The 12,468-nt window shown below is 43.0% G+C and overlaps 1 protein-coding gene across 7 annotated transcripts in view; it reads right to left on the reverse strand.

Annotated features, from left to right (window-relative positions):
• Positions 1-12,468, reverse strand: part of lrba (LPS-responsive vesicle trafficking, beach and anchor containing) — a 184,463-nt gene that overhangs the window by 30,821 nt on the left and 141,174 nt on the right. For all 7 annotated transcript variants that reach the window (XM_030094715.1, XM_030094717.1, XM_030094718.1 and 4 more), the window contains 3 exons: positions 12,269-12,409; positions 10,971-11,090; positions 8,201-8,353 (listed from right to left, as the gene is read on the reverse strand). In XM_030094715.1, the coding sequence (XP_029950575.1) occupies positions 8,201-8,353; positions 10,971-11,090; positions 12,269-12,409 (414 nt within the window). The remainder of the gene's footprint in view (positions 1-8,200; positions 8,354-10,970; positions 11,091-12,268; positions 12,410-12,468) is intronic.

Here is a 12,468-nt window from a genome sequence, read left to right on the forward strand (position 1 = left end):
CAAAGAAGCACCTGCAGAGAGTCTGTCCACCCACTGAAAGGCCAACGAGCTGGTAAATACATCACCAGACAAATCAGACCAAAGAACCAAGTGAGCAAATGTTAAGTCAACAGCAGGAGCTGATTAAACACGCGGCCGCTGAAGAGGACTCCAGCGCTGGACGACGGAGTGTTTGGATAGGTGCTGAGAGGAGCATCGTTGTCTCCGATGATTACAGGGTTGGCTGGAGGACTGTCTGAAGGTGTGGTGGCATTTCGACACGGAGCAGAGATGATTAGGATGAATGACTCCACTGATCAGCTTCAGCGCAGTTGGGTTAGAATGTTCGGTTGGATGGAACTGTGTGTGTGTGTGTGCGTGCGTGCGTGCGTGTTAGAAAATCACCAACATATTCATGAAAGAATAAACTTGGGAAATTTTGGATGCAAAATTTTCATAATTAGGTTTTAAATTACAGTAGTTTGTCAAAATCCCGTAAAACAACGACTCAGAAGAAGTGAGGGCTTTCATCACGTATTTCTGACATTTATATCTTCAGTAGCTTTCAGAGAGTTACAATCTGCCTTCAGTTTGAACTGTTATCCAGAGCAGAAGCTGCAGTCAGTGTGAAAGAGACACATTTTAAACGTCATATGCATTATTTCTGGGAGAGTCACTGGAAATGTGACATTTCTTTACTGTCGGGAAAAAGAAGGGAAACTGATGAAATTCTTCAGGCAATCATTTGACACAAATCCAGTGGAAATAAATAAGCTCACAGACAAGATTAAAACCATGAAAATGTGTGTAATGTCACAAAGACTTCAATGGTTGAGCAAATCTGTTTTTTAGGTGATTAAATTCTTAAATAAAAATAAATGTAGATGTCCTTACAGTATGTGTTCAGTAAAAATCACAAAAAGCAGATAATAGTGTCCAGAAGACGTATTTCAAGTCTTATTGCATGTTTCTATTAGTAGAAAAGAAAACAAAAAAATTCTCAATGAATACATTTTTATGAAAGGGGTTAAAGGGCAAACTTAAGTGTTTCTTTAAATAAACTCAACATGACAACACGAATGTCCGGGAGTCTGAGGCGAAACAATACACTGAAGAAGAGCAATGCTCGAACAGAAAGAGGAAAAAAAGAAGTATCTCGGTAGAGTTTGGCAGGAGGAAGACGAGAGCGCGGAGGAGTGCGGGAAAAGGGAGAAAGACAACATTAGTGAGTGAGCATGTCAGCAGCAGTAGATCATCTCATTTCTCAGGCTCTCATCAGCCTCCTCCATTACGTCATTGAAGAGAAGGACGAAGGAGAGGAGCGAGAGATGAGAAGGGAGGAGGAGGAGGCGAAGAAAAAAAAAAGGGAGGGGGGACAGCTCATAAAACACTGAGCACACAGTAAACATGTCTGCCCTTATGCATGACAATACCCTACAGTGAGCGCTGGCTGACATTAGCCAGATAACCCCCCACTGCCCCACGCGCTCGTTCCCATCCAACAACCGGGCTTTCAGTGGAGACACCGGGGGAATAGATTAGCGCCAGGCTAACATGGTAAACTCCGCTCTGTTACATGAGGCCACGCTGGGCCAGACGACGTTCAGACTCTCACTCACTCAGTCACTGGCGAGTGTGTCTCGGTGGTTTAGTGACGGCTCCTCGTGGTGGTTTACCTCGGCTCACACGTGGGCTCCTGAGGGGTTATACTGTGAGAATAAGACGTGGAGGCTGGTGGGAACGGCATTATGTGCGTCCCAGCGGGTGTCTGATCAGAGAGCGGGGTGCGGATGAGAGGTGAACGTAAACAGCCGTGATCTTTGACTTTGTGTAGCTGGTGGTCTGAGCTGGGGGGCTATCATGTCTGGCTCTGCATCTTGTGGGAAAGAAAATGTAGGAGACACTCTAGTTTTTGGTGGCGTGTCTACTCCAGAGACAAACCTGAGAAATAATAAATATTCCAAAGTTTTAAAGCCACAGTGTTCATCCTCATCAAAAGGTAAAAACACTACAGTACATCCTGGTTGGATAATAGGCCACTGTGAGAGGCTTTCTTTCTAAGTGTGAAGAGCTGTCAACATATAAACATGACGGAGCTCAGAGAGGGACTTGCAAAGAGGGTGATAGTGTGAGTGTATGAGGCCGGAGGGGTAAAGTTGATAAGGCTCGTATTTGATGTGACATTCGTCTGTTGGCAGCTCCGTAGATGAACCTCCGATGCAGGATTCCTGTGACGTCACTTCAGGCACAGCTGGAGGGTCGAATGTGAAGCAGATTGGCACAAGTGTTACGGGAGAAATGAGTAAAATTCTCAGAATTTAACTTTAAACCCAAATGAGTCAAGTTGATGTAAGTCAAGATTTGAGAACAAATCATGGCATCATGTACGTGTTCCCATGCAAAAAAAAAAAAAAAAACTACAAAGGTCACTTAAATGAGTCACTCTCTTGCAATGTTTGGTGGTTGTGAATCACCTCATGGCAACACTACAAAGAACTTCAAAGATGGTCTGTAGAATGGCTCAGAATCGGCAGATCTGATCCTCACTGGCCCTAACACTGTATTTTTAAGCTGTCCAAACGGCCAAGCTCTGCACTTCACTTTGGGGAGAGTTCGTTTAAAGTCGTTTTAAGTCACAAAACATGATCAGGTTGAGCCACTCGCTCATCTTCACTTGTAAATGAACTTTGATAAATGAACTCTACTGACAAGGTTTGTATTTTGTCTTCACACCCACAACACCAACAATGATCAGTAGCATCAGGAATGGTCAGCCAAGGAGCATCAAAAGCCAACCTCTCCACTGGAAGACTCCCTGAGCCTCAGCAGTCCCTCGGCTGTCACGCTCTGGCTGGTGTGTAGTGAGACAATTAGCAAATTACTACTTCTGTACTACTACGGCACAAATGATTTATAGACTGAGTTCTAGTACACGCCACTGATTAGAAACCCAAGAAAATTCAATGCACAAAAATCCTTTAATTACAACTTCTGAACTGAGCAGCTACTGGAATAAAAAGCTCCCATAGACACTGGTCAATAAAATGTACGAAAACTGGTCTCTGGCAGTTTGTTGACAAATGTGTTTTAATTGTCATAGGGATTTTAAGCGCTACAAACACTTTTATAATGGGAAATTATGCAAAAACAGGATTGATTGTCAGTAGTTGGTGCAATCAGACTGGTGCAACACTTATTTCAGGTATATTGATTAAACTATTGTTTGTACAAGTGAAAATTTAGTGTAAATAAAGATGTTTGTTTCATGTTATATTTGAATAAACATTGCAATTATCTATCTATGAGATGAGTTAATTTTAGAACCATTTCTTAAGTGACTCCATCAGTAAGCATCTGACAACATGGAATTCATTTAGGGTCAATAAAGTACCATCAATCTATCCATCTATTCTCTTCACTCAGCCATCTACCCTTTCAGACATCCTTCTATGCATTTATATAAAGTGATTTCATATTAGCAAGTCATCTTGATATGATGCAACATAGTATAGTTAAAAAAAGAAAACCCTCAATGACAGAGGCTCGGCAACATGTAAATCTTAACATGAGTAAACATATATTACTGCCATTCGTCACATGTTGTGCATAAAAAAATAGCATGACTTCTGTAAATCCAAAGAATTATAGCCTTCTTGCATTTGAAATATCTTTAAATAACCTGTCAAATATATGGATATTATCGAAATCCATTATTTAATCAGCTGCCTAAATGTTATGCTTATAGAAGAATCACACTTGTTACACTGATGTCTCAGTTCCATTGAAAAGTGGCATCATGGGTACTTACAGTGACAGTTGACCGCATGAGGTGAGGGAAACACTCACAGTATCGACTTCTGACCCATCACCAAAGCAGAGTGTGTTTGTGTGTGCGGGCAGTTTAGCTGATGTTTCTGTCACTGGTTTGAGTGAGCTGTTGCTTTACAAGGGGAGAAAAAGCCAAACGTAATGCGCTGGTCGGCTTTCCCATGTGTGTGGTTTGCAGGTCTGTCAGCAGTGCTCTAAGAGCGCAGATGACTGAGCAGAACCAAACGAGAAGTACGGAGCACAGAATTGGCACAGTAGAGTGTAAAGGGGTAAGACTGTAAAAAAACACTCAGAAATCATTGGAAAAATATCAAAGACTTCATCTCAAAACAGGTATTTTAAATTTAGTGGGGAAAATTGGAGGTAAATCACCATGTTTGGCTAGATTGAAGATTAAATGCCTTTTATTCCTATCACTAGAGTATTCAAAAAAACGACCTGAGAGCAGAGAAATGAGATTTGCACCCTTTACTAGTGATTACAGTGGCCCACGAGATGGATAAGCTTCCTCATCATTTTCAGTAACACCAAAAGCAAGAACAGTGAAGCATTGCTAGATATTGGACATTTATATGTGAAGGGCAGACATACTCAATCACTGCACATTATTTGACAGTATCAAAATACACCCAGTCATTCTAAGAGGGTTAATGACAAAAATCAAACAAAACATGTTTTTGAAACATTGTAAAACACCCATGCTGAAGTTCGCAGTGTAAATATTGTTAAATGGAGGTTTTAGAGTTGGTCCATAGATGTGTAGTTCACCGTTTATTAAAATCTGCATGGTTTGGCTCAGTCAGACAGGATTTTTTTTTTTCCCCCTCAACTCAATGATAGACGGCTGCTTTAGCAGAATGTGGCTTAGGCTACTGCATATCAGCACTCGTGACAGCACAGGTAAACACTGATACGCACATAACCGGCACACACTTTCACACCAGCATACACACGCACGGTCACCTGCTATCACGTTAATGGTTAGCAGGCCTGAGACGAGAGATGCGGTCATATATAGTGGAATGTCAGAAAGGCTGACAGCGCCCAGAGAAATGTAGTTATCTGGTGGAGGAGGGATCAAGTTCTTAACCTCTCCTTCGACCTCCTGGTAAAAACAACAAGCAGCCCCTGATCTCTGTGGCATGCCGCCTCGAGACCCCGGTGTCTCTGCATGGGTGTGTGATGGACCACGAAAAACGGGAGTGTGCCTTTACGAGCAAGCCTTTAAGTATACTGTAGGCACTTCAGTGTAGTGGATGTGCGTGCTTATCTCCGAGCCTGAGGTGCTGCGTCTCCAGCGAGTCTGTCTAAAAATCCGGCCTTTCCTCCACCGACACACATCAAACCTGCATTTTCAAAGTGAAGCCTTCCGCGTTGTGTACAGCAGAACTTAAGCAGCAAACCACCGACACACGCACACACACACACACACTCGCGGTTAATCTGTTGCCATGCAACACACTTCTCGCTAAACATTAGTGATGAGCTATGACACTTCCAACGGCAGAGCAATATAAACCAGGCTACGGTTTGATGTGATGTTTATATCTTCCTCTATTTTTTTCATTACCAAGCATGCAGCCCTCGCTCACGACAACAAAAACAAGCCGCCGTTTTGCACAGCAGCACAATCCTTTACTGGGAGAGGCGTTTAATGGCCTTTCCAGATTGGGCCCTAATTAGCTGTTAATCATCTAAGGCTCATAACCAGAGTGGAGACAGCAGGCACGAGTGTGTTTGAGAGTGTGTGTGTGTGCACCGCCGTGTGTTTGCGTGTTCTCCCCTGCTGTCTATCCTTGTGTTGTGAGGCCATTAGCAGTAGACAAGCTAAAGAGCGCCAAACAGCCCATTAACTCCTTCACTTTCTCTCGGTTTCCTCTCCGCCATGCTCATCTCTCTCCCAACAGTACCACAGTTGCCAGCTGACACCCTCTAATGCCAGCTATCTGTCATGACCACAGACCTGTCCACCCACACATCTCTCCTTCTTCCTCGGCCCAGTCTGCATATGATCTGTGGTGCTCTAATTGCCCTTTAAAAATGGAAAAATTACGAACACAACCTGCAAATCCATTCTGACAATGTAGCGATATCTATAAAACAAGTTTGCATAAAACCACGAAGACATGAAACCAACAGCTTCTGGAGAGGACGAGGTTGGATTTAACTAAATTATTTCCACATCTAATATTTCAGCAGGTAGGTTGTGAATTGAAAAGGGTAGACTAAAATTAAAACTATGCATAAAAGAGACAATGGAGCTGATATCTACAGTCCCGTCTGTGGCGAAACCACTTGTCCGTCTGAGCTTGTTATGTTTCCGTGCGCCTACAGCTGCCTGCTGGGCTCCGCCGTACCTTAGATCAATATCTCAATTTGCACAAAGTAGAGAAAGAAACTGCAAACTGAAATTCTATCAGCCTGAAAGCAGCAACTAGCAGGTATCTGGTGGGAGTGTGGAGCAGTCGGATAAGGGCAAATTGCCTCTGCAGCACTAAATTGGACACAAAGGAAAGGAGTCGAGGAAATAGAGGGAGCACTAGAAGATGAGAGTGGCGCACTCAGAGCAACAATGAAAAGCTGCTTTGTGCTTACGGGAGCACAAAAGCACATTAATGTCTATATTCTAACAAGCAGGTTGGTGCTGCGTTGCGGTTTTGACTGATTTTAAGTGTATGCAATGATATTATCCAAATTATGTATGTTTATAAAGGGGGTTGACTTCGCCTCTGTCTTTTACGTGGAAATTACACAAGAGAGTAGTATTAAAGATGGAAATTATGTCGTCTACAAGATAAAAAAGAAACAGCATGAATGCAACAATTATGCAACAAAAAAATAAAGACAGAGCAATTAAGAGCTTACAAACGTAGAAAAAAACAAACTGCTACACATAAATGTTTGAAACCATGATGATAAAACCAAAAACACTGGCGTGCTCACATAACAAAAGTCTCCAAATTTTCCTTCACAAAAGATGATCAAACCAAACAACACACTTGAGCTCCCTGCAAAGCAACATGCTGCTGCTGCCTCCACAGGCCTGATCCGACGCGTCCACCTCGGCCTGCACTGAGCCGACGGCCCAAAAAAAGAGGGAAGCGTGCGTGATTAATGACGGCGGCCCGGTCATACCAGCAGGCTGGTTAACGGAGCCCACTGTGAGACTGCTCAGGTCACAGAGCGCAGCCAGCCTCATCAGCACACATTACTGCTGTGGGCACACGTCACACAGGAACTGAGAATCATTGTCCCTGCAGCATTTGCATGTAAGGAAAAGTGGTCTGTCAAAGTCTTCTCTGCACTATAGCTCACAGTTTGTTATGCCTGATTTGCATAGGGCACCGTGTCCTTTCAGTCTCCATAAAACTATATAAAGTTAGGAAATTATAGAGGATGAAGGACTAAAAGGATAAATGATAAGACATTTATCGAGAGACAACAGAAAACTGAAAATCTATTCAAATTTTTTTTTTTTTTTTTTTTTTACCCTTTCGAGGAGAGTACAGTAATCTGATCTTTAGTGTGATTTTAAATTCCCCATTTTTCCGACTGTTTGCATTTGCTAGAGAACCCAACTTTACTGATAATGCAACAGCAGGGTTGACAACATCCGACATGAATTTACACAAGGCATATTTCTGCTTTGGGCCAAGTGGACAGGAAGGGGAGATCAGAAAGAGGATACTGCATAATTTCTCTGCAGAGAAGCACAGTTGCAATTTCACACGCCAGCGTGCGCCAGATGTGTGTGAGAAGAGAGAGAAGGAAAGATGGTGAGGTGGATAGGGATATTAGGCTGGATCACTCTGCCTACAGAGAAATCGGAGAGCGGGGGGCATGTCGGATGAGCGTGAGGCTCAGGTAACAGGAAGAGCAGTGAGACGGTCAGGAAATAACACTGTCTCCTTGAATTAGTATTTCTGACCAAGCCTGAAGAATTCTCTTGATCAGGAAGGAAAAATTGTGTGGAGATGAAAGAAACGGATTAAAAACAATTATGAGTTCAAAATTGATATATTAATTAGTCTTGATCAAGACTGTTTGACGCAACTGCAGGAGCTGTTATAAAGGATTAAGCACAAGAGCCAAGTCAGCAGTCTGGTTTTTCCACTCCGCAAAAAACACTTATGAATGCTTCACCCTCCTATTATGAGATTTACATTAATTTTAAAGTTGTAAATTTGTCAGGAATCATGCCATGAGTGACTGCTTTTGTTTCCTTTTGGAGGATATGTTCAAACTTTCAATATCGGACACTTTTGTTTGTGTTACTAAATTTTTTTGTCAGTACTGATTCGCACAAAGCCTTTATTTCTTCTTCCACTTTCGAGATGTTGCAAACAGTCTAGGAGTTAAGCATGGCTGCTTTCTATTTTTTTTTTTATCTTACCAGGCGATTGATGCGCACAAACTCCTCTGGGCTTTTTGCCCAAGGTGGCAGATCCACATCCGACACCACGGTGCCGTCCTCCATCACTCCAAGGTTGTAATTGTTGGCGTTGACGAACATCTCGGGCAGAAAGTAGAACTCTGGAATCAGCTCCTAAACAGCCACAACACAATGGTGTCAGTGAAGTAACACAGTACACACAAAGGCATATCCTTCAAGTAATAGATACCATTGGTTTTCTGTAAAGATAAATTATTAATATCAATGTGCTGAAGCTCCAGATTTGGTTTGTAATGGACAATAAGCGCTGGTTCTTGAAGTACAAAATTATTATTCATATAAATTACATATAATGTACTCTCTGCCTGGCCTGACCACACAAAGTAAAACTGGTCAGCGCATACACACATTCATAGTGCGTGCTCCAAGTGCATATTTCTGTATTTGCACACAGCAAACAAAAACAGTGCGGAAAAAGCAGTTGTTTTGTTTTTTTCCTTGATTTCCCTACGTCCGCAACATGAGAAGAAAAGTCAGCCAGAGCTTTTTACTGACTATGACAATTTTATTTGGTTGTCACAAACAACACAACAAGCTTTCAGTCTGCAGGATGATGAAAAGAAATGCGCTTATGACAGGAGACGTAACCTCATATGTTTAGCCATTCATCACTCCAACCCAAGCGGAACTTGCCACAATGAGTATAAACATTAAGACTGAGCTTAAAAACACGTAGATGAATCAGCAGACCCCCGTCCCCTCCTCCCAGACTTTCGCTGCAGTGTTATTGTTGTGGGTCCGTCTCCCAAAATATAACACAATCAGACACAGGGTGGCATCGCTCTCTGTTGCTTCATGCAAATAATAAAAGGAAAGTGGAGCGTGAAATGTATAATGTGTTTGAAATTGTTGACATTTAACTGAAGACTAAATGCGATCCTGATGTTTTGACACACACTTTACAACACAAAGCATTGCTTAATTCTTATGATGCAGTGGGATACTCTGCGTGGAAGACATAGTCCAAACACATGAGTAGTACAAATGTAACACTGAAGGTTTTCACGCAAAGCTTTTTGTTGATTTGTTAAAACCAAACCTAAAATATAAACAGATTCCCACCGTCAGCAAGTTAACATGCTGCAATGAATTACGCAGACGCGTGATTCAAAAATACGAGCAAAGAGTTGAATGTTCATTTTGAATAGACTATGCATATGAAATACTAGAAATTATCAGTGCCTCGATACACACTTCTAATTAGGGGGGTGAAAACATCCAATCAAATGGACACAGGTTTAAAACAACACGGCACTTCCTCACTTCTGAAATCTCTCCACTCAACAAAATCTGACCTAAAACTAAAAGGTCGGCCTCTTAACGAGACCTCTTGCTCACCCAGGTTCACTGACTGCACCCTGCTGTAAATTTGAGCAGGAGGGTCGGGGTGCAAATGCAAGCGCGCGCACACGCACCGACAAAACCTGGAGGGCTTCACTTCCCAACACTCAAGCCGGCCGTGCACGGCCCATTATGTGCAGTGGCCCCTTTGCTCCGGCCTGGTCAGAGGCCAGCCCCTCTGATCCCCAATCCTGTCCTGTCATGGGTCACTGGAAGGGGCTTTGGCCTCTGGGCTCTTCGGCTACACTTCCACTGTTGCTACCTCTAACCCCTCTTCTCTTCTGTCCCCCCATGCGATGCCTTTGGGCTGTGGCTGGGGGTCAGGGGATTGGGGACGGGAGGTCATCGTAGCGTCACCCAGGCTAGAGACATATTGAATCTGGGTGTTGTAACTATTATCACCCCTTCTTTACTAGTGGCATATGAAAACACAGGGGCTTTTGCCCTCTGGCAGGGGCACAGGGCTGTTATCAATAGCCCGAATGCTAAAGCTAAATGGTGTACTTAGCATACTAAATTGATACATCTCCACTCTAATTCCTCTATTGCTCACAGCATGAATGTGTGCGTCCGAGTGGATAAAGTCAGTGAACTTTCTTTCAAAATATGCTAAAAATTCCCACTAAACATGGAAACAAACTGATGTGGTCCAGATTTCGCCTTTGTTTTGATCTGAAGTTGAGGTCTCACAGTTTGATCCACATTGACAGGTCTAGACTGAGAGAGCAAACGAGGGCTGTTGTTGGGCTTTTGCAATCAAGCATTGGCCAGCTACACGGTAACACAATCCATATGTTTTATCGGAGTGATGGGTGTGTGTGTGTGTGTGTGTGTGTGTGTGCGTATGTATAGGTTGGGGGGGGGGGTTAAACGCAATCAAGCGTCAAAACCCCCAACACCACTGCTGTTCCTCCACCCAGTGACCCAGTGCCAGGAGAGCAAGCAAAAAACTGGGCTTTGACAGAGAATGTCTGACTGTAGTTGTAAATGTTTTAGGAGTGCAGTTAAAGTGTGCACTGGGGGATTCGAAGGCCCTCAGTATGAGAATGACCTGTGCTGTTACAGGGCAGATCCAACAGCTCAGCAGAGTTTGGGGGCCCATTGGGCAAGGATTCAAGTCCACGTTATAGCTGGCTGAATCTGAGACAGACGGCTGGGACAGATGAGGATTAGTGTGACGCTTTGATCAGAAGACCAGGAAGCTTTCATTGCATGGGGACAATGATTCGTAGTGACTGAACATTACTCTTTTTAAACCTTTTCTTCTCTACGCTAGATAGGGATTTATTCTCCTGCAGTGCATACTCTTTTATCCGTCCGAAATCCTTTTTTGGAAAGTATTGTGTGCATGTTCAAGGATGGACAGTACCTTCACATCAGATGTGTCTCTCTGGCAGTTCCTCCAGGCTCTGGACACCGAGGAGAAGGTGCGGTCAGCATGGTCAAACTTCCCTCCTTGGAAGTTGAGGAAGAAGGTGGTGAAAGGTTCCTGTGAATCATCAGGGAAAAACAAGGCGATGAATCTGAATCTAAAAAGCTGCTGCTGCAACTGCTCCTTTTTACGCCACTCAATTGTGGCTGCTTTTTCTGCAGTGAAAACAAAGGGGTCAGAAGGTCTCATGCTGAAGTTTCAATACAGCACTTCAGTCATCAGAGATGAGGCAAAATCGACGACCCTCTGACTGGAGGGAGCCTAAAAATGAGCACGAGAAACGGCAACATTCCCAATGAGCCACTGAAGTCAATACAATTGTGCTGCTGATGCTTTTCTAATCGTGTATAATCTTGTTAGAACAGATCAATAGCTGTCTCTGTGATGCAATAGCCCCCAAATGACATGAACACAATATGCTGCACTAAAGCCATCAACTCATATTGCAAGGAGCTAATTAAGTTCGACCTGAAATGACGTAAACCGATTTTTTTTTTTTTTCTGTACAGGGTTAGCAGTTCACCACATCATCATGCAGTTCATACAACGAAACAGGATTGCAAACTCTAAAATCTCATAAAAGGGTTAAAAATACACAGTCAATTCATATTTTTCATTTTGCTCTGATGTTAGCGTTCGGCTGTACATCAGGGTTACAAGTGAGCGTTCCTGGTAAAATGGCTTTACAATAAGCTGGCTAATGATGTGCGGGGATCAATGTGGTAAACCTACTGGGAGTCACTGAGACAGTGAGCTACTGGGACAATAACAGCAGAAAACTGCACGGTGGAGAAACTTAGTAACCTCCCTTTCCCCTGAGTGCAGTATGGCGAGATTGATGGCGTCCATTCAACAAAAGGTGTAGAAAGAGACCTCCCTGGCAAAATATACACTGCATATGCAGCCGAATACAAAGGCTGGGAACCTGTTTGTTTAAATGTGCTGGAGGAAAAAATGTCAGGTATTTATTTCCTTTGTGTTTTTGTTTTAATATCGCATGCCTGCCAGTGATGTGCAATACGGTTGATCTCATTTCGGATCTGATAATAATTAATAGCTGGTATTTACAATAGCGATTTCATACTTTCATTCATGCAAGTCTTTCATTGCATATGGCTGTTTCCCAGGATTTTATCGCTGTGTGAATAGAATAAACATGAGTGTGACTGCAAAGCCAGTAGAAAGATGGAAAAAGAAAATGTCTTTTGGTGCACATTTATTTGCACTGCACTTACGATGCGTAGGAGCCACATGAGGGTGAAGCTGGAGGTGGAGTAGTGGGTGCCATAATGAAATTTTGGCACCTGGTCATCCTCCCAGGACTCATAGCGGTCTGAAAAGAAGGCCGCCCTCTTGGGGTTCAGAGCACCAATGGGCTAGAAAAAAAAACATGAAGAAAAACATTTTTAAATATGTTAAAAGCTGAGAAAAACAT

Source organism: Salarias fasciatus, chromosome 6, assembly GCF_902148845.1.
Source record: "Salarias fasciatus chromosome 6, fSalaFa1.1, whole genome shotgun sequence".
NCBI classification, from domain to species: domain Eukaryota; kingdom Metazoa; phylum Chordata; class Actinopteri; order Blenniiformes; family Blenniidae; genus Salarias; species Salarias fasciatus.